At 45.5% G+C, this 22,848-nt stretch overlaps 1 protein-coding gene across 3 annotated transcripts in view; it reads right to left on the bottom strand.

The window, feature by feature from the left end:
• The window catches only part of LOC147442489 (6-phosphofructo-2-kinase/fructose-2,6-bisphosphatase-like), a 124,107-nt gene that overhangs the window by 45,716 nt on the left and 55,543 nt on the right, over window positions 1-22,848 (bottom strand). For all 3 annotated transcript variants that reach the window (XM_086528651.1, XM_086528649.1, XM_086528650.1), the window contains exon 9: window positions 22,404-22,457. In XM_086528651.1, coding sequence (XP_086384777.1) covers window positions 22,404-22,457 — 54 coding nt within the window. The remainder of the gene's footprint in view (window positions 1-22,403; window positions 22,458-22,848) is intronic.

Genomic DNA, 22,848 nt, shown 5'->3' with positions numbered 1-22,848 from the left:
AATCTGGGGTCTCTGTCGGAGACAATGGTCTCAGACATGCCATGTAATCGGAAAATCATCGTGATCATTCTGTGTTCTTGGGAGATCAAAAATGAAATCCATTGCAATACTTTCCCAGGGGTGGGTGGGTATGGGTAAAGGCTGTAACAATCCCTGTGCCTTATGCCTGTCAAACTTGACCTTCTGGCATACCAAGCAACTGCGTACAAACTCTTCCACATCCTTTTTGAGTCTCGGCCAAAAGAAGTATCTCTCTACCCCCTTCATGGTGGTAGCAATGCCACGGTGACCCGTAAAAGGTGGACAGTGGCATTCAGTCATAACCTTTGCCCTCAACAGTTGTGTAACACACAACATAGTCTTTTTTCATCAAGTAGCCTTCCCGAAGGGAGTATCCAGCTACTGTCTCCCCATCCCGTATCCATGTGAAAATAACTGCAAAATCTGTATCTGTGGCATACTGATCGACCATATCCTCGAAGCTCCTATGATGTATCGCGGAAATAGCCAGATCCAACGGCTTCCGCGACAAAGCATCTGCCACCACATTCTTCTGTCCCTACTCATGGACAATCTGGAAGTGAAACTGTGACAAGATGTTCGCCCACCGCATCTGCTTTTCCGAAAGCTGCTTCTGTGAGAAGAAGTAGCGCAAACTCTGATGGTCTGTAAAGACAGAAAAATCCGCTCCGAGTAGGTAGTGCCGCCACTGAGTAAGAGCATGGATAACCGCCAAATCTCTCTCATATATCTGTGCTGTCATCTCCGGCCTAGAGAACAAACGGCTCTCGTAAGCTATGACATGGCCTTCTTGCATCAAGACCGCACCCAGACTACAACCACAAGCATCAGAATATACTTCAAATGACTTCTGCAAGTCCGGCAAAGTCAAAATAGGTCCCGTAGTCAATTTCTCTTTTAATGTCTGAAAGGCAATCACCTCTGTGGGTCCCCACGAGAAAGGTACTCCTTTCTGTGTCAAGATATGCAAAGGGGAAGCAACCTCTGCAAACTTTCGTATGAACCACCTGTAGTACGAACACAGTCCCAAGAAGCTTCTAACTTCATGGACATTCCTCAAATCGGGCCAATCACGGATAGTCTCTATCTTGGCCGGGTCCATTTGCACTCCTGCTGCTGAAACAATGTGTCCCAAAAAGTGTATCTCTGGTAGGAAAAATTCACTTTTCTTTGCATTAATCACTAACTTGTGATCTCATAATGCCTGAAAGACCTGAAGCAGATGATTTCTATGTTCTGCCTTCATTCTTGGAGAAAACAATGATGTCGTCAGAGAAAGTGCCAACAAATAGCCTGTACTCTCGAAAAACCCTGTCCATCATCCGGTTAAATGTCGCAGGAGCATTAGTTAAGCCAAAAGGCATCACCAAAAACTCAAATAACCCAAAAGTCGTCCGAAAAGCTGTCTTGTAGACATCTCCTGGCGCTATCCTGATCTGATGATATCCACTCTTCAAGTCAATCTTGCTAAAGCACGAGGATCCCTGTAACCTGTCGAGTATATCATCGATCCTAGGAATCGGAAATCTGTTCTTGATGGTGATTTCGTTGAGAGTGCTATAATCGATGCACATTCTCCAAGATCCGTCTTTCTTCAAAACCAACAACACTGGAGAGCAATACGGTGAAGTACTAGGCTAGACAAGACCCTTTTCCAAGAGGTCTTTCACTGGGTTCATAATCTTTTCATTCTGTACTCGGCTCACACGGTAAGGTGGCCGGTTCGGTGGCGTGCTTCCAGGGATCAGATCAATGGTTTGATCTTCAGGCCCTCTGAAAAGCAATCGGCATGAGTGTCGAGAAAAATCTTGGCGTTCTTTTGATCAGGTCAAAACATATTCAACCTTTATCCATCGTTCAATTCTCTCCCAAAAGAATGAGTAAAGAAAATTGAAGTTCATCAAGTACAATCTCTGAGCCCTTCATTTGTCAAAGTCGCTTTCTCGGCCCGGTAGTCAACCACGGCGTAGTCCTTGTGGTACCAAGGGATCCTGAGTAGAACGTCACTCGCGTGCCCTGAACACCCCTGTCATTGCAAACGAAGTTTGCCAATGCTCGGTGTAATGGCAACATCCCATCCGGGTGCCCGTCGAACTACCTCCGCCTGTGGCGTCAGTCTGTCGGGCGTAATTTCCAAATCGAGCCGCCAATTCCAAGTGAAAAGAAGTTGGCCTTGGCTCCTTCAAAAGAGCTTCCTGATCCTTCACTTTTCCCCAGAAGCGGCAAAGTTTGCACTTCCATTCATTAGATTCGGTGCAGGTTCCACGCCATGTGGTACCAGTTCTGTTTTTCTATTTGCCTTTTCTGCCACGTTCCTCAGCTGCTCTCGAACTCTCAGGCCTGTCGTCGTCTTTATCATTCTGTCCTTTCTGTGCCTTTTTAGGGCACTTCGCGGAGATATGTCCATGTTCCACGCATCCAAAGCACTTCCCCTCTCTAATGAAGCGAGCTTTCTCCTGAGGAATAAGCTTGGGTCATGCATCCTTCTTCTCTGGGTTTCTCTTTTTCTTTCTACTTTCATTCCCAGAAGTCTGTTCGGCTCGTTGTGTCATGGACTCATCTGTGGGGTAGGTCAGACTGCCAGAGTGAATGGCAAAGCCCCGCTTTGCATGACTCATCAACTCCTGAATAGAAGCTGACTTCTGTTCCAAGCAGTGATCTCGGATCTCTGTAGGTAGACCCAAGGTAAACCGCACAATCTGTTCTCTGAACGAGATCTTCTTGAATGAAGAGGCGGGTAGAAAAGAGCTCCAGAATCTTTCACAATAAGCATTGATTGTATCTTTCTTGGTCATCCGAAGATGGTTCCAAGCAGCTCGTACATCTCGTTCATATTCTTGCGTCAACCAAGAAGAAATAAAAAGCTTTTTAGATTTCAGCCATTTAACTGGCGCACTCTTGTTTAAAAGAAGTGTGGACCACCAAGTACGAGCATTCCCCTTAAGGAAAGAGGTAGCTCTCCGAATCTTGGAGTGCTCTGAATAGCGTCCTCCCGCGAAAGCGATGTCAAACTGCTGTATAAAGGACAAAGCCTTCGAAGCATCGGAGTATCCCGAAAAAGTATCAAACTTAACTGGTTGGCCACCTTCCTTAAACTCTCAGACTTTCTTGCTTTTATCTTCGAGAAAGTCATACTGGTTGGCTTTGTAAAAATTCTTCTTGTTCGCATAAAAATTTCCGTTGTCAGAGTCTGAACTGTCCGTAGATGAGTCCTCTATAAAAGTGTCACTCACTAGGCGAGACTTAGACTTCCTTGCCTTTTTCTTTCCCTTTCCGAAGCGTTGTTTCTTGCTTCGCTTTTTGCTTTTCCTATCTTCTTCGCTCGAGTCTGAAGAGCTAGAAGAACTGTCAGAAGAAGAAGAAGAACTGGGTAAGCCTTCAAACTTGACACGCTTCTTCTGTTTCTTTGCCTTGTTGAATGTCGACCGACTACCCAAATATCCCGGGAAGTCAGTGCCTTTCTTCTTCTTTTTGCCATGCTTTTTGTCCTTCTTTTGCACGTCGAAAAGCTGAGCAATCCGTGCATCAACCACATTCTCAAGTTCCTTCTCCGTATATTTCTTGGAGGTAGAAGGTTTCTTGAGAGCGGGTTTCGGGAGTGGTGTTGTGGTTCTCTGCCACTCTGTCTGTACCTCTTCCAAAGAGGTCTGGTTCATATATTTTGCCATCTTCGGGTCCTTGGCAAAATTGAGCATCATCTTTGTTGCATCACCAATCAATTGACGACGCTCCATCTCTTGCTGCTCCGCCTGAGTAGGCCTAGGTGGGCCATACTCCGTGCCGGAATCTTCGTTGTGATTCTTGCCCGCATCTCCAGATGCAGAGGGAGTCGACTGATCATTGCCTGAAGCCATAGGTGCCGCGGAAAAAAAATTGGGGATCGGATTTCCGGTAGAAGAGAAATCGGTTGTGCTTTGATACCACTGTAACAGACTTGGACACTCCAAGTCAAGAATCAACCGCGACAGCACCAAATAACCACTTCAAAACAAGTCACAGATCACAATAGATGTACACTGGCCCGGCGGAGTTCCGTGCCTAGAGATATTGGCCCCAAAGACTAGCGCCCCTTTCGGTATTTCTTTTTATATTAATCAGATCAAAGTACAAGAGAGTGGCTAGGGTTTCACTCTTAGACTCTGCGTCCAGATGCTCTGAGAAGTGAAGCCCTCACCACTAATTTAAAGGTTACAAGGGATGCCCAAAAGCAAAGCCCCAAAAGCTTCAAGTCAAAAGCAACTGCTCTCTCTCTCTCTCACAGAGAGTCAAAACATGAAAGCAAAAGCATTCTCTCTCTCTTTCTCATTGCGTAGAGAAAAAGCAAGATTCGCGTCGCTCATTAAAAAAAAAAAAAGCCTCTGTGATTTCCAAAAATTAGGGTTTATGGCAGAAATTAGGGTTTGCAAGAATTTTAGGGTTTCTGGCAGAAATTAGGGTTTCTACTGTCCGCCACGTCATCACTTTGTGACAACTCCAAAACAGGCACCGGTGAGGGCCATAACCTCACTGTACGGGTGCGTTTTCAGCGCTATGTATGCGCTGTAAATTGAGTGTTTTTCAGCCATACGGACGCCAAAACCATTGGGAATAGTGCCCCACTGGCAAAGGAGAGTTAGGGGAATGTTTGGGGCTGAAAACAGGGCAAAAACTAGTAAATACAACGTGCTGAATTTGCTGTTTTTGGGCAAGAATTAGAGGGTTTATGCCAGTGGAAGTGAGTTCCAGTAGGGGAATTGATTTCGCGCAAGTTTTGGAGCTGTTATGCTGCCGAAATTTGGTCAAATCAGGTGGTATCTAGCTGGATACAGGTAAAGAATTCCCAGGACTCTACTTTGTAAATTTACCCTCTCTAAGTATAAAGAAATACCGAAAGGGGCGCCAATTTTGGGGCCTACAAGTTGTTGGCGTCTGCTCGGAGTGTCCTAGCTTCCGAGCCGTGTGTGTGCTTAAGTGTTAATTCCCGTCGCAGGTTTCCTTTGCACGTTCTCTCTATGTGTGTCTAAAGTAAAGAATTTCAGGTGAAAGCCAAAGCCTACCGCCCCACGGGCCGGTTTCAATAGCAAAACCGCTCAAACTAGTCTTTTAAAGTAATCTTCTGAAACTAAGACACTGCAAACAAGTATCCCAAAACCTCTGGCAGTAGTCATCCTATAAATCTTTCTCACTCATTTTCAAGTGATGCCAAGTCGTGATGACATCTCTAGCATATTCATCTAATATCCAAGTTGACGTGAAAAAAAAATGAATTTTAACCACGTCACATGTGTTTCTTTGCGTAACAACAGAGTAGATCACCATGCCTGTACCGTTCCTTTCAAGTAAGATGCCGCCTTTCGCTCCCTGGAATATTCTGAGAACCGCTCTCCAGAGAAGGTGACGTCAAACTGTTGTACAAACTCGAAGGCTAGATGGGTGGTGATGCCTTTTGGCCTTACCAATGCTCCAATGACCTTTAACTGAATAATGGACATGATTTTCAGAGAGTACAGGTCTTTTGTTGGCACTTTCTTTGATGACATTATTGTCTTCTCCAAGGATGAGACTGAACACAGAGAACATCTGCTACAAGTCTGGGAGAATCTATAATACAAATGCCTTTTGGAGGGGGGACCGGCTCCAAGTAAATCCGGTCCTCAACTATTGTCATGTTCTCTAATACTCTCTCTCTTGCAAAAGTATTGTTCATGCCAAGTTAATTAAGTACTACGTCTATGTTGCTACCATCAATTAAGTTCACCCTCTATGTTCTCAAAGTAATCTCACAAAAATGCTCACTCTAATTCTCTTAATTCCGCTATTCTCAAAGTTCATAGGCCATTTCCATTACATCAGTGGACCAACATTTTTCTTGAGGAGAGCAGCAGGGATTAGATTGACGAGAGCTTATGTAGCCTTAGGAGGTTTGGAGAAGATGTGTTTGTAGTTCAGTTTCAGGAACCTTGGAGAAAGCTGTGGCTTTTTGACACTCTAGTGGCTTTAGCATGCTCTATGGGGTTCAGATTTGGGGGCCCTTAGTGCACCACCAGGGAAGATCTGGAACCATTGATGGATGGAGATGTATGGAAAGGCCTCTAGTCTCTATGATCTCTCGGATGATTTGGGTTGAGCTAGCTGCCCCTCCTCTCGTAGTTGAGGCCCTTACTAAATCAATTTCCTTCATGCATAATTTATGGGACCTCCTCAAAGACAGATATGCTCTGCTAGCACTTGAGTCATCCCGATAGCTAGCACTACAAGGGGACACAACATGTTGGCATGGGTAAATGACATCATGGTTTCAGTCACATGGCTTCAGCATGGATGGACTGCCTACTCCTTGGATGCACCCTCCCTTTCTCTCACACGGACAGAGACCACTAGACTTAAACATCAGAGGATTTGATTCAACTAGATACCAGAAGCACATGGATACAACTAGTACAAGAGTTGGGCACGAAGATAGCTTTCTATAGAGAGCATCTCCTCCAACTAACAGAGGATGGATATGTGATCAGACCGGCCTATATGTACACTCATTTATCCTATGGGATACCATGTGCTATTGGTCAGATGTGCACATCATCGCATCAGCTAGAGATTGAGATTGGCAGATTTAGGAGAGTACCAGCAGAAGCCAGGACATGCTAGTTATGTCATATAGATCCAGAGACAAAGTTACATCACATTTGTCATTGTCCGGTATACTATGAGATACAAGGGCGCTTTCACTGTCTATTCAGAGAGGGCTTTGGACCGTTGGCTAGAGTCATGCGATATCAAGATCAGAGATGCCTCCGGTTGTTTTTGCTAGAGCTGCGCAGACACAGGGAAAGTCTCTTGAGGACACCAGGTAATGGGAGACAGTCACAGAGGGAGATCACTAACTTCTTTAGAGCAGGGACTCATCAGCTGGATGAGCATGCTTCACATCAGACTTCAGAGCCCACTTCACCAAAGGTATATTAGTGGATAGAGCCATTGAGCTCGGGAGAGCTAGACGCCCACGTCTATGGGGACGACCACAACATCCACGGAGGCTCCACCAAAGAATCACGACTATTCTAGCACGACATGGGAGACGCCCAATACGACTATTTACAGAGGCGGACATTGATGAAGCTCCTCAGCGACCGATGCAATACCTTCTCGGACAACGCCCGATGCCGGGCATCCTCGGGCATGGATGATGATAATGATGATGATTTTTAAACTAACGATTTTAGTCTTTTAGTTTTAGTCTTTCACTTCATTTTATTTTTGTACCCTAACATTGGATTAGATCCACAAGGATTGTATCAGTTTGGTCTCATAGGTCATTTTGGCCTTTTGAAGACGTTCAATATAGCATTTCATTTCATTTCATTTCTCTCTCATTCTCAGATGTCCTGTCTCTCTCTACCTCAATGATCTCTCTTCTCCATAGGTGTGCCTTGTTCATGTGTTTGGCATTGCAGGTGTTCTAGATCGGAGTTGAGGCACCCACTGGATCACGAGCCAGTCCTTGTCTTCGTTGCATCTTTCGCTGCCACCTTTGACATGGTATTAGAGCCCTATGGTGAACGAACACCTGGATGCTCGGATATGGCTGAGATCGTGCGGTTTTGGACATGATTGAGAGAGAAGAAGCTCGCTGTTTTTTTCCCTTGATTTTCTCCAAGTTTGGGGAAAATTTGGGTATGAGGAGGCCTTGGATCCTCGTCTACGACTTTCCCTTCTTTACCCTTGATTACCCGACCTCTGTATACTACCGAGGGGAACCTAATGGCGACTTCAAGATGTGTAGCAGTGCTGGATTGCTTTGGTTTTCCCAAATGGAGTCATGTTACCGTGCCTTTCCGCAAGGGGAGCAAGCATGTGGTTGTTGGATCCAGAGGGGGATCTATTCATTTCCAGCTTCTTCTTCAAAGAGAAGTGTTTGGACAACAGTAGGGTCTTCTTCCTCACTTTTGGAGGAGTTTTCTATGGCTGTGTTTTCTTCGAGGAGATGGATTGGCAGATTGCTTTGCCTTTTGCAAATGCATGTCTTTTTTGGAATTGTCGACGGAGCTACCTATCCAATGGGTAGCTGGTTGATGATTTAGTTGCCCTTTTGTACGAGATTGTGGATTGTGGATGACACAGGGGGATCTCCTCCCTTCTTGTAGCAGAGAATGTTCTTTGATTTCCCATTGTCCATCTAAGGATGGAAGTTCCAGTTCCGGCTTCAGGTGACTCTTGTTTATCCAACACTTCAGGTGCATGTTCCAGTGCATGTGTTGGAGTTGACTTTGAAAGGCAGAGGGGATACTTTTATCTCCAGAACCACTTCTTGTTTGATCATCCGACTTCCCTAGATGAGGTTTAGAGGTGGAGCATGTGGTGCCAGACCCTTCGCAAACAATGACAACAGTTCAAGGAGGTTTTGTTGGAGTGTGGACCCTTCCTTTCTCCATGTTCTCTCCTTCCCCAGTGGTACTGTGGCCCTACAGATTTGGTCACTTCTTTGCCCTTTTGTGAGCTTGTCAGTACCAATTGTGGGATAGTTTACAACTGCTTGTGAGCTTGTTAGTACTAGATGTGGGACAGTTGACGACTTCTTGTGAGCTTGTTAGCACTAGTTTTGGGACAGGTTTACAGGTAGAGTCGACAGTTGGTGGAGACATCTAGTTCCTACCCCGCAGTCACCATCATTTGGATGCTTCTTCCATACATCCCTTGGAGAGCTCCTACCTTGGGGGCAACCCTTCTTCGTGTGCAGATTTGGCCACGGCTGGCTAGTATAGTAGGTTCTTCCCTTACAGTCTTTTGCCCAGCTTTCTGGCATGTTACAAATCAGCCCCAACGTCCTTTACGGGCTTGTTCCCTGAGCCGGTTCCTTTACTCTTCCTTTGAGTATTGGAGTCATGTTGTGTATTGGATATTGATTTCACAGTTCAGTTCTGGGCGTATTTCTTTAGCACGAGTACGAAGGACAATTTTTTATGAATATTTTAAGGAAGAAAGTTACAACAGTATATGTGCTCTTCCACGCCTGTATGCAGTTCAGCATATTGTATTGGATTGCACCTACAAGTTTGATCTTGGCAAATGCAGAGATGTGGCGGACATTTGGTTTGGTCTTAAGGAGTTTTGCTTGAATAGCTAGGTTCTTTTTGGACACCGACAGCTTCTTTGGCAAGCATGATCCTCAAGAGATGACCTTTCAGGCCTTCCTATTCTTAGCAATCCGAGTTTACCGATGGTGTGATTTTCTTTGAGTCTCAAGTTCCATGAGATTCAGGTCTTGCTATTTAGTTACAAAGGAAGCAGTTTTACTCCGGGTTGTCTCAAATTTGTTTCTGGTGGTACTCATTCTCTTTTTTCCTAGGATTGAGCAGGAGGGGGACTTCCTCTCTTGGGGGAGTTCTCAGCTTTGGCTCTTGAGCTTTCAGTGCCAGTGTTTGCTCTATTCAGATGTTGGTTGAAACAATTGTTACCTCATACCGTATTTTTGAGGACACTTCTCTTTCAAAGGGGGCTTCCAGGTTATTATCTTCGGTTGACTTCTGGTGCTTCATTCAGCAAAGTACCATGCACGGTGTCTTTCAATCCTTGGTTTACTTGCCCATTTCTTGCGGCTTTGGATGGTGTGCTTGAGCCCAAGGTGCAGTTAGTATCTTGGCGGATGTTCTTCCTTAGCCATTTCAGTGATTGCCTCGCCTTTCGGATTTGTGGTGTGACGGTTGCTCTTCCTAGTGCACCCGAGCAGTAGTTCCTATGCCTCGTCTTCGAGATTGATCCCTGAGACTGTACCATACAAGACACACCTACTTCCCTTATCCTTAGACTGGCATGTTATCTTCTACAGGCGGATAGTAGTCCTTACGGACTAGGAACCAATTACAATTAGCCATGGCATTCTTCAAAGAGGTGAGACAGTCTTCTTGGTTCTCCCAGCTTTGGTTCTAGGTTCCATAGGTATATTATTTTCCTTCCGAATTCACCTACCGTTAGTGATCCAGTTACACAGGAAGAAACTGTTGGAAAGTTATGATAGTTATCCATGGTTCAGGTGTTCTCCCTTTAGAGAGGGATGTGGAGCCAGCTTGGGAGTCAGTTTCCGCGGACTATTGCCATACAACTCTTGTGGCTCCATGTGTAGTAGACAGGATTGAGAGTCTATTTGGTGGCTTTCTACAACACCTTGTTCTTCCCTTGTAGAGCTTGGGTGCAGGGTCTCTTGATCTTGCCGTACTAGCTCCAGTCTCAGTATTGATGTGTGTTTCTTTCTGTTGGATGTTTATTCCCGATTCACCTTGAGAGTGGAGTGATATTCTCTTGGGTGGTGTTCCAGACAGTTGAAGACCAGTTACAGTTACACTCTCAGTTCCGATGAAGTTCCTTCAGATACAGTTTGTAGTTCATCATTCTATATGATGGTTGGTGCACTTCTTTGGTTCTTCGTCATCGGACATATAGTTCCTTAGTAGCCTCAGTTGTCCCTTTCCTTGGACTTCCTGTAGCAGCTTGGAGTTTCTGGCATGTGGAATATGACCGGAGGTGCCGGTTTCTGACTCTTTCCTCGAGGGTGGACACTTTAGAGTTGGCAAATGTGCCTTTCACCCTCAGTTTTGATGCATACTCTTGGAGCGGTTAATAGCAATACCTTCTGCAGATGCTGGTTGTGCGACTTGTGAGTCGCTTGGCTTGAGGGGATTTTTGATAGAGCTGAATTTACTTTCAGCAGACAGCATAGTACTTCCCGAACGTCTTTCAGGGGTAGCGGATACTTTCCCAATGTGGAGTTTGTAGAAGATATCCTCGTCCACGAAACCCTCTCTTTCTAGTTACAAATTGCTCACTCTAGCTTCCTGGTCCGACTTCCTTTCCAGGAGCTAAGAGGGGGTGTTAGAGTTTAGGCATCTCTCCAAATTCGTTCAATCGGTCCTAGTTTTCGCAAGGGACAGGTGCTAGGGAGTGAGGGCTGGTTTCACATGTCGGGTTATGTATAGCCATGTCTAGCCTTGGGTTTTGGCTCAGTTCCACAGCGATTAGGCTCTTGCAAGCTGGGGGTATTTTTCCCAGCCTTGCCGTTATTTTTCCCTACAGCCCACGGAGCCTCTAATGCCATTTCTCCTATTCTCTCCCCATTACCCAGGTCGTGGGGGCTGGTGGACAGCTGGCCGACCTGGTCATATGGAGGTATATAGGTGAGGGCAGGGCACTATGGGAGGACAACAGTGCACAGGCCTTGTGGTGCAGGGCGCCCCCTTTGGGGAGCCCTAGGAGGTTGATGGAGTGCAGGGAGGGGGCAGCATGCCTAGCGTTTTTCATCCTCATGTGAGAGGCCGCACCATCAGGTAGGTGATGGGAAACAAGGGCATTCCCCTAGAGTTTTCCCCCTCACAGCATCCATACGGAAACGATGTGATCACCATCATGTAGGTGATGGGAAGCAAGGGCATTCCCTGAGCGTTTTTCCCCTCAGAGCATCCATACGGAGACGATGTGGTCACCATGATGCAGAGCACCACAGCAGAGGTGCAGGCACCAGAGAAGAGGTTCCATGCTCTCTACATGAGACATGTTTCCCTCTTCTCTCTAGATCAGTTCTCTTGCTAGGAAGAGATCCCGCCAGAGCCTCGGTTCCATGGGAGGCTAGGGCAGCCCATGTCGAGACCATGTCAGTGGCCTCGTTGCAGGAGCACTTGGCAGTGTCAGTAGCAGCGCAGTTATGTTTACCTCAGGTCTATCCATTGGGCATGTCAATCATAGTTACCCGGAACGCGGAACGGGAATGGCAACGGGATCCCCGCGGAACGGGGGAACGGCTAGGGGTCCGGAACGGGAACGTCGCGGAACGGGAGGTATAAAAAACACCCAAATAGTGCAATTTTTAGCTCCTTGTGTTAAAATACAAGGAGTATTAGAGTGCTTTGACTCTAATACTCACAAAAAATTCGTTTTGAAGACCATTCAACCTTGCTATGACTAGATGATGTGAGAGAGAGAGAGAGAGAGAGAGGGAAAGGAAGAGAGCTTGAAGGCTTGAAGCCTTGAGCCTTGAGAGAGTGAGTCTTGAGAGGGAGAGATCTTGAGAGTGAGAGGGAGAGAGCTTGAGCCTTGAGGATTAGCTTGTGAAGAGAAAGGGGGAGGGGGGTGCATTTTATAAGTCCTTGAGGCCTTGCACACTTTCAAAAGAAGCCCAAACATTTACTTCAATTTTTTCAATTTTTGCCAAATTTGTTTGTAGCCGTTGGCCGTTCCAGGGGCATTCCGGAACGGTCCAGGGGCGTTTCGGAACGTTCCGGAACGTTCCGGAACGGCCGTTACGGTTTGCATTGGCCACCCGGAACGTCAGACATTCCGGGACGTTCCGGAACGTTCGGGAAGGGAACTGCCCCCCGGAACGCTAGAACGGGGGCTAGGGGGCGTTCCCCGGTAACTATGATGTCAATTCTATGTTGGATCACCCTTGGTCACTTGTTGGAGCAGATTGTTATCAGCATGGAGAGCCAGTTTGATGAGCAGCCACATTTACAGTAGCAGGAGGACCGGTAGAGATGGTCGCCTCCTACATCTACCTGGGAGTCACATTCACCAATAGACAAGGGCCCTTCTCCATGGCACAAGCCGCCACTGACAGACTCACCAGAGGATATGTAGCACTGGCCATGCTAGAGCGGAGATGCAATCAGGCACACGTTCAAGAGCCCTGCACGAAGGGGTGGCTATTCGACAAATTAGTCACTCCAGCCCTGATGTATGCAGCAGCAATGTAGGCACCCGGGGTGACAGATAGCCGATGGGCACGGATTGAGAGACCACAGATCTATATGATTTCTCGCCTATTTCGAGGCAAGCACACACTGCCGCCTGACATCATCAGGGCAGAGCATGCCAACCCCCCATGGTAGTGGAGGCACTCTTCCAAATGGTTTGCTTCATCTAGAGAGAGTGAGAGCTCCCGACCGACAGACTCACACGACGAGCATTTGAGTCAGCTATACAAATATCGGAGGTTGGATATGACGGAGCATGGTACACACAGATTAGAGCACGGTTCAGAGCACACGGCCTTGACCTCGAGAGTTTTCTACCTTTCGAATACGACCCCGACTCCCCCCAGCTTGATCTCCTACGTAGTGAGAGAAACATAGTGATCCGATAGGATCTCTGGCAGCTCTATATCAAACAGATTTGGATCACATCTCCCCTCCGGCAGAAGATGCCACACTACAGAGACCATTTTCTTACCATACTGGCAGACGGGTTCATAAAGCAACCATGCTAAATGGACACCTACATGCCACATAGCTCACGGGTGGCAATCGGTCAGCTCAGAGTATCATCACACAGACTAGAGATCGAGGTGGGGCGATCTTATGACATTACCATGGAGCAGAGTGTGTAGAGTATGCAGAGAGGAAGTGGAGAGCGAGGAGCATTTTGTTTGCAAATGGAGAGCTTATGCGGATATCAGAGGCCGATACGAGCCCCTATTCAGAGGGCAGCCTACCTCCGAGATATCATGCACTCTCGAGATCAGAGACAGTTGGGGCGCTACTTGCTAGAGATACAGAGGCACAGGGACACACTTTGCAGCCACCTACAGAGACCCTAGGCGGGGGGAGACAGTCACAGCTTATAGATTTCTTTTAGAGAGCTACACCCCTTCCACTCCCAAACCCACCGAGGGGAGTGACCCTTCAGCAGGTTGAGGCGATCGGGGCCCATGACGACACCAGAGACTAGGCCCCACGACTCCACTGCAGACAGATCGAGGAGATCCGGACTCGAGCACATCGAGCTACTGAGGAGAGATGAGCCCAGATGATGGCTCACCCAGAGGCGGTCATCAGGACAGCCCTTGCTCTCGACCCTCCCATGTACTACATTTTACATCCCCCCATTTGCACAAGATGGAGATAGCTAGATTGATGCATTTGCATGGTTGTACTACCCTCAGCATATAGACATGCAACTAGAGCTCCACCCATCCCCATAGATCTCATCCCCCACCAGAAGTCCTTCTCTCTTTCTCTTTTATTTTGTACCAGTCTAAACTATTTCGTCTTTTCCAATAGACAGAGGACATACACACATGTATACTTGATTTGTCTCATAGGCCGACTTCGGCCTCACATAGACGTTAAAAAGCTTTCTTTCTTTCTCTCTCTCATTCTCAGATGTCCTATCCCTCTCTACCTGTTGCTAAATTGGCTTTACCTGACACGAAAATAATTGTAAATAAATTACTGGATTTATAAGTGAGAGGGTTTTCTCGCTTGGAACACCAAGAAAAATAATTCTAAATGAATTATTGGAATTTTAAGTGAGAGGGTTTTTCTCACTGGAGACATCCGAGTACAGAGTATTCCTAGTGCGTCATTCAAAATAATGGCTGGAGCACTGAGAACGGGAATATTTGTAAGGCCACCAGGAACGGGTACTCTGATGCTCACATCAGATGGGTGACAGGGAGCATCGGGAAGAAGTATCCGACCATCCGCGAACGGACATCTCTGATGAGTCATAGGATGGGTGACATAGAGCATCGCGAAGGAGATTGTACCGTAAGTTCAGTAGTCAGTGACTAGGTGATGGGTATTCCTAATGTGTCACAAGGTGGGTGACGGGTGCATCGGAAAGGGGATATCCATAGTCGAGAGGAAATTCCGAATTGTGTTAGAATTGTGCACAAGGAAAAGCAAGCACTTGAATGAAGATGGGTTCAGAGGAAACTTTGAGGAAAAACAGATGCTTTTTGAGAAAGCGGGATTGCTTTTCGGGAAAGCAGATGCTTTCCCGCGAGGAAGTCTATGTCTGCATTGCAACTGTGCATGTGATTGCATCCAAGGACGCTTGGGAAGTGCTGTGAAAGCATCGTTTTAAACTTATAAGGTTTTATTGAGTTTTTGGGCAGATTCAGACCGTTTTTAAAGGTGACCGGCCGCCCACTTAATAAGTGGGTAGCCTATGGTTAAATAAAGCAGTAAAAACCAGCCAGCGATTTTTCTCTCTCTTTTTCTGGTAGAACAGCGAAAGAAAAAAAAAAAAACGGCCGCGATGCAGCCAATGCTCTGCTATCTTTGCCATGGCCACGGAGCTATAAAAGCATCACACTCCCTCTCTCAAAGGGAAGATCAGTTCTTGCAAGAAGAAGATGCTGTTGCAGATTTCATCCGCAAAGAAGACGTTGCCGGTGATGCCCCATGGCTGCCCCAAGTGTACTAAATGTCGCCAGGACCCAGTGCGCGAGTTCCCCCGCGAACAAGTGCCTACGGAGCGTGTTTCCATCGCAACAAGCTGCTGTTTTTAGCTGTTTTCAACCCATAAACGTCGTACACGAGGCTGATTTACGAGAAGGAACCCGAGAACACACCTCTTTTGCGTGTAGGATTGGAAGAGAGGATTTTCTCTGTAGAGACCTCTTCTGGGGAATTGCTTTTCGAGAACTGAGTTGCGTTTCGAGAGTCGAGACTCTGAAGGTAACGATTTTCATGTTATGATCTCTAAGTATTTGTTTGCAAGTGTACTTCCTCTTAGTGAGGGAGTAGGAGCAGAGGAAGGCATGAGCCACTGCAGGAGAAAGTGCTCTGAGGAACTAGAGCCAGATCGGCCGAAGGGTTTCGTACCCGAGTTTGGGAAGTAGATCCACGGATCAGAGAGTGGTAGACTCTCGAGATGTGATCCAGAAGTTGAAATTCCCAAGGGAAAGACTTCGTGTCCAGGAAAGCAGAGTTATTCTGTAGGAAGAGGACTCTGGAAACAGAGTCGGAAAAGAGTTGCAGGGATGCCATACCCTGAGTCTGGAGGTGAGATCTAGAGGCGAGAACCTTGATTCTCGAGGATTTGGAATAAGGAACGGAAGTTCCTTGGAATAGGTTTTTTCCCTAGGAATAGGAAGCTGAGGCTTCCCGGAACCATCAAGTCTTATTCTAGAACGAACAAGGTAATACGTTCGGTTCAAGTGCTTGTATAGACTTCTCCTCAGTAATAAAGATACTATTATGGGGGGGGGGGGGGGGACCAGCCCATCTTCTCGTCCCCCAGTACTGTGTCGATCTTCTCTCTCTCTCTCTCTCTCTCTTTATATATATATATATCCTCTGGCTTCAGTAATAAGTATAAATTCTTTTTATCCGAGTATATTTTATATTGCTATGCGTTCCCGTTTGTGATAGTGGTATCAGAGCATGGTCTCCTCTCTTTCTCTGTAAAGGAGGACCATTCTGGAAAGATACGGGAAGAAGCCATGACAAGCCAAGAGAGAAGTAAGCAGGTGGAACCCTAAGCCCTGCAGGAAAAGCTCGCAGAGTTGGAAATTTTTTTTCTCTCTGCAGAAGTCGACACAAGACTTGGGATTCTCTAAGAAGGCGACAAGAGCATGATGCTCAAGAACCTAGAGAATCCAAGTAGCGGAATGCTCAAGATCCTTCAGAATCCTGAAAATATCCATGAACATCAATCCAGAACCATAGCCATGAAATCCTGTCATTCCGGGAAGGATATGATGAAGGTCTTTAGACCTCAGAATACTCCGGTCAAGTTTGATACTTTTGACGAAAGGGAAGATGTCCCGAAAGCTACCGCTTTCATTCGCCAGTTTGAAGTTGCCTTTGCAAACGGAAATTTCTGAGAAGCGTCGAAGATGAGGCATGTGACCAAACACCTCAAGGGGATTGCAAGTACTTGGTGGTATACCAAAGCTCTACAAGGAACTTCCAACAAGACTTGGATTCAATTCAAGGCTGAATTTTCGGACAAATTTTTTTTTTCCCTCTACGCTTTGAGGAAGGCATCCAAGAAGAATGGGATCGGTGGGTCGTCTACCAGTTGAATTTTTTTCTGCTGAACAGAATAAGATGAACTAACTTCCTTTTCAGGAACTGGACGGGAGTTTGTTATACTCTCTTGAGCGTCTTTTTGCGCGCAAGGATATTCCGACACGAGAATCTCTATTTGAGTTGTGTTCGGTAGAAGGAATTTGAGTTTCTCTACGGAGAAGAGGTTTTCTGATGGTCGTTGATCATTTGAGTACGCTATGTGCTTTTACCATTACAGTAGCAACCTTTGGTTGCGGTATATGTTTCTCCATGAGCAGGTCAAGTAGCATTTACACGTTGTTGGAATAAATTCGAACTATTATGTTCGTAAGAGTATAATTCGCCAACCATTTTAAAATGGTAAGAATTACCTTAACCACATATGGGAGAGCATCCTTGAGATCCAAAGCGGATTCGCCCTTAAGTGGGCCGAGTTTGAACTTATGTTCACAGAATGCTCTGGCTAGAATTTTATCTGCCTAAGATTTTGCGGGCAATCCTAGATGCTTCCTAAGTGAAAAATTCTTAATGATTGGTGAAGGATATCCTCGAGGTACTAGAGGAAGGACGAGAACCGGTAAGGTAAGTATTGAATTATTGAATTTTTAAGTAATCTAATTTTTAAGTTCTCTTTTAATAAAGGACTAGCTCAACTCACATTGAGCAAGATTTGGAATCTTTCCGGTTTCTCCCCGGCAGTTCAGTTGGATATCTACAATTGAGGAGAACTGTTTATAAGTGAGAGGGATGTTGCTAAATTGGCTTTATTTGACAGGAAAATAATTCTAAATGAATTATTGGATTTATAAGTGAGAGGGTTTTCTCGCTTGGAACACCAAGAAAAATAATTCTAAATGAATTATTGAAATTTTAAGTGAGAGTATTTTTCTCATTGGAGACATCCGAGTACAGAGTATTCCTAGTGCGTCGTTCAAAGTAATGAGGGGAGCATTGAGAACAAGAATATCTGTAAGGCCACCAAGAATGGGTACTTCTGATGCTCACATCGGATGGGTGATAGGGAGCATCGGGAAGAAGTATCCGACCATCCGGGAACGGACATCTATGATGTGTCATAGGATGGGTGACATAAGAGCATCGCGAAGGAGATTGTACCGTAAGTTCGGTAGGAAGTGACTATGTGATGGGTATTCCTGATGCGTCACAAGGTGGGTGTCGAGTGCATCGAAAAGGGGATATCCATAGTCGAGAGGAAATTCCGAACTGTGTTAGAATTGTGCACAAGGAAAAGCAAGCACTTGAATGAAGATGGGTTCAGAGGAAACTTTGAGGAAAAACAAATGCTTTTTGAGAAAGTGGGATTGCTTTTCGGGAAAGCAGATGCTTTCCCGCGAGGGAGTCTATGTCTGCATTGCAACTGTGCATGTGATTGCATCCAAGGACGCCTGGGAAGTGCTGTGAAAGCATCGTTTTTAACTTATAAGGTTTTATTGAGTTTTTGGGTAGATTCAGACCGTTTTTAAAGTGACCGGCCGCCCACTTAATAAGTGGGTAGCCTATGGTTAAATAAAGCAGTAAAAACCAGCCAGCGATTTTTTCTCTCTCTTTTTTAGGCAGAACAATGGAAAAAAAAAAACGGCCGCCATCTCTACGCGAGCAGCCAATGCTCTGCTACCTTTGCCGTGGCCAGGGAGCTATAAAAGCATCACACTCCCTCTCTCAGAGGGAAGATTAGTTCTTGCAAGAAGAAGATGCTGCTGCAGATTTCATCCGCAAAGAAGACGTTGCCAGTGATGCCCCATGGCTGCCCCAAGTGTACCAAATGTCGCCAGGACCCAGTGCGCGAGTTCCCCCGCGAAGAAGTGCCTACGGAGCGTGTTTCCATCGCGACAAGCTGCTGTTTTTTTCTGTTTTCAGCCCAAAGACGTCGTAGACGGGGCTGATTTACGAGAAGGAACCTGAGAACACACCTGTTTTGTGTGTAGGATTCGAAGAGAGGATTTTCTCTCTAGAGATCTCTTCTGGGGAATTGCTTTTTGAGATCTGAGTTGCGTTTTGAGCGTCGTGACTTTGAAGGTAACGATTTTCATGTTATGATCTCTAAGTATTTGTTTGCAGGTGTACTTCCTCTCCCGACTAGCCCATCTTTTGGTCCCATATACTGTGTCGATCTTCTCTCTCTCTCTCTCTCTCTCTCTCTATATATATATATATATATATATATATATATATATATATATATATCCTCTGGCTTCAGTAATAAGTGATAAATTCTATTTATCCGAGTATATTTTATATTGCTATGCGCTCCTGTTTGTGACACTACCTCAGTGATCTCTCTTCTCCACAGGTGTGCCTTGTTCATGTGTTTGGCATTGCAGGTGTTCTAGATCGGAGTCGAGGTACCCACCGGATCACGCGCCAGTTCTTGTCTTCATTGCATCTTCTGCTGCCACCTATGAAAGCAAGTGGGTTCTGATGATGCAAGAGTGAGCCAAGGCGCACCAATAAAGGTTCAAAAAGTGGAGTCGAGCAATGCAAGAAAAGCCTACGATTCCCTTACTGGGTCACTTATTAATAAATCACTTGATATTAATAAGAGGTGCTTCACATGCTCTAACTATCTAGGATCAGTTCTAATGACTAAAGTCCCTAAATGCGAACATTTCATAGTGCCTACATGAAACCGGCCCGTGGGGCGGTAGGCTTTGACTTTCACCCGAAATTCTTTACTTTAGACACACACAAAGAGAACGTGCAAAGGAAATCTGCGACGGGAATTAACACTTAAGCACACACACGGCTCAGAAGCTAGAATGCTCCGAGCAGACGCCGACAACTTGTAGGCCGCAAAATTGGCGCCCCTTTCGGTATTTCTTTATACTTTGAGAGGGTAAATTACAAAGTAGAGTCGTGGGAATCCTTTACCAGTATCCCGCTAGATACCACCTATTTTGGCCAAATTTTGGCAACATAACAGCCCCAAAACTTGTGCGAAACCAATTCCCCTGCTATAACTCACTTCCACTGGCATAAACCCTTAGATTCCTGCCCAAAAACAGTAAATTCAGCACACTGTATTTATTGGTTTTTGCCCTGTTTTCAGCCCCGAACAGTCCCCTAACTGTCCTATGCCAGTGGGGCACTATTCCCAATGGTTCTGGCGTTCGTATGGCTGAAAAACAGTTAATTTACAGCGCATACACAGCGCTGAAAATGCACTTGTACAGTGAGGTTATCACCCTCACCTGTGCCTGCTTTGGAGTAGCAGTCAACTACCCCTGTTCCTGCTCAAGGAGGCTCTTGCCTCATCACAAAAGCATGAAACCACACAACTGTACATCAGTCAAATGAAGAGCCCTTTTGTAGGGCATCACATAACTGCACGTAGAGGAGAGAGAGAGCAGTGTGTAGTGTGCATGGCATCACTCCTAGCACCACACTGTACATGAGAGGGAAAAAAAGCACTCCATAGCTCTTAACCTGTGACAAAATGCAAAGTGAGGCCTCTCCCAGCTTAAAAATCAGCGCCACTTTTCCTGTATGAGGCAAGTGCACTAAATTGTGCCACTTGGCGCGATTACAAGCTTTTGCCTCTTCGGGGTTGCCGCCTAAAAATCTCCTGACTGGTTGCCAAGTTGACTTCGCGACAGAGTTGTAAAATGTTCCCCTGGTTATTCCGAAGGTAATGACGCGAACACATTTCGCGGCCCAAAATAGCACTTCCCTAATTTTTAGGAGATGCTTTCGTTGGGCTCCCACTGGTCATCTGACCATCTATCCTCATTGGGACCGCATCCAAAAGTGCAATGTGGCCCAATTGTCGGATACTTTCGGTTGGTGATCCCACCTTGACTTTATTCCTTTATTGAGTTCACTTCCTAGTATCCACCAACTTGCTAAGTGCGACGGGGGGACCTACATGATCTTGCACCAAGCCTAAACATCCTCTTACTATACAAATTCCAGTGCCGATCAACTTCCCGTCTGTGGGTGAAACTACCGTTCACATTGGCCATACAATGTCCGACCATTTGCAACTTCAAAAAGAGGGTCTCAAAAATAAAACAAAAATCATTGGAAAGAAACCAACGACATAGTTAACAATTGCCACGTCCTCGTGACACTACACCTAGCAGACACCAAAAGGTGCTCATGTGATATCAACGGGTATGCATACTAACTAAGTGCCTGGGCATGCAGGTCCTACGGACATGCTCACAAAGGTGCCAAAACACTTCTTAGGCTGTCCTGTGTCCTAAACCCTAGCAGTAGGAGTTACAGCTTGTCCACACGCACATAGGGTTAGATGTGCATGTGATAGAAACACACTTATGTGCTGGCAAAAGTGATCCCAAGATACTTAAGAGTCTAGCACCTCCACCTAGCCACCAGCTTGAGTGAAGATAGCCTGCCTTAAACTGATTTGGAAACTTGGAATATTATTACCTTGGTTTTCCAAGGTTCACAATGAGGCCTCATTGTGTGTATAGAATTGTCTAGAGTGTAGAGGTGCTGTTATAGACCTACCTGAGCCTCAAAAACCAAGATGATGCCGCCAGCATAAAGCAGAACGAGGACAGAATCTTGCAAAATGAGCCTCACATGAGGATCTTGTACATGAGAGATCCTATTCCATCTCCACCAACTCCAGGAACTTTACTCCACCACCTCGTCCATGTAGAGCCCAAAAAGTACAAGTGAGAGTGGGCACCCTTGCTTCACACCTATGTGCTAGAAATGACATTTGATAAGCCACCTGGGCAGCAACGTCGCTTGATCATATAAGGCGTGGTTACCCCACATCATCTCATAGGAAAGCATGTAGAAAACCCCACGGAAAGTACTGTATCAAAGGCTTTCCAGAACTGACAGCAGCAGAGAAGAAAGTAACACCTCACAAGTAGAATGTAGTGAAGCAGAGAAATTAGAGTACAAAGGGCAAATGCCCAACGTTATAAACTCTACTTCAACAGAATTTGCAGAAAACCACTAGGTTTTTACCAGCTATTTTTCTCCACAAAAGTTTGTAAACATTTCCAAATCCTTACAGCATAAGATTTCTTAAATTAAGCAGAGCATGTATGTTCACTGTCCTCTTGATTATAGATCGGGGAAATCCTCTTAAACATCCATTATTATGATGATGACAATCCCCAACTTAAAAAGATTTTGATAATTTATGTGCAACTTTGTGAAGCAAAAACAACTCTGCCACCTGCATTTTGACATCAAGTATCCACAAGCTAGATAACACGCAGAGTTATTGATCTTCATCATATATGTGCAGGGTAAAATCATAGTTGACTCTTCAACCTGGCCACATGCAATTAAGTAAAGGTTGGATGGGCGAAGGGTAGAGTCCTCTCGCTGCTCATCTTTACACTTTTCAAATCACATCATTGATGTTTTGTGCTCTTTGAGCACAATGTCTATGAGCATATTACAGATCTTCTAGTTCCAAAATTTCTCTCAAGATCTTTTGTGCTTGCATCCAGAAACTGACAATTCTCAAATACACCGTCACCCCTATTTGAACTGAAAGAAAATTAAAATCAGGAAAACCAAATGCTTTCGTTTAGTCAATATGTTTATTTGGGGCAGTCATTAGACTAGGGATGATAATTAAGTATCTTCTAAATGCCTAAAACATACCTCATTACGTGCATCCAAACCGCCTTGGTTATCTGATCGGAAAAAATCAGCGTTCTGTCACATTAAACAAAAACCAGATGCATGTTAGAATAATGACACAGTTTTGTCCTGTCCTGTCCACAGTAACTAGGGCTACAACAAAAGCACTCAAGGACAATGAGTTATCCCTGAGCTATTACAAAGATTAGATTGTACACATCCCCAAACTCTCAGAGATATGACTTCTAGAAATGAGCTTCTCAAAGATCAATTGGATCTTTGTAGTCATTGACCTATAGCAACCCATGTACCATACTTATTTCCAAAGCTAAACCCTCACGCTTATCAAACCAGTTGCAGCTTGGTCAAGTTGGTTATTTGTAGTAAAGTTTTAGTTTGTGCTTCATGCTTGACTAATATGCCTTCCCTACATGTATGCTGGCAGTGCAGATGATGCATGTGAGCA

Source organism: Adiantum capillus-veneris, chromosome 14 (genome assembly GCF_014529385.1).
Source record: "Adiantum capillus-veneris isolate H3 chromosome 14, ASM1452938v2, whole genome shotgun sequence".
Classification (NCBI taxonomy): domain Eukaryota; kingdom Viridiplantae; phylum Streptophyta; class Polypodiopsida; order Polypodiales; family Pteridaceae; genus Adiantum; species Adiantum capillus-veneris.
Note: the sequence above shows the minus strand (reverse complement) of the source record. Positions and strands in the feature narration are given on the sequence as shown.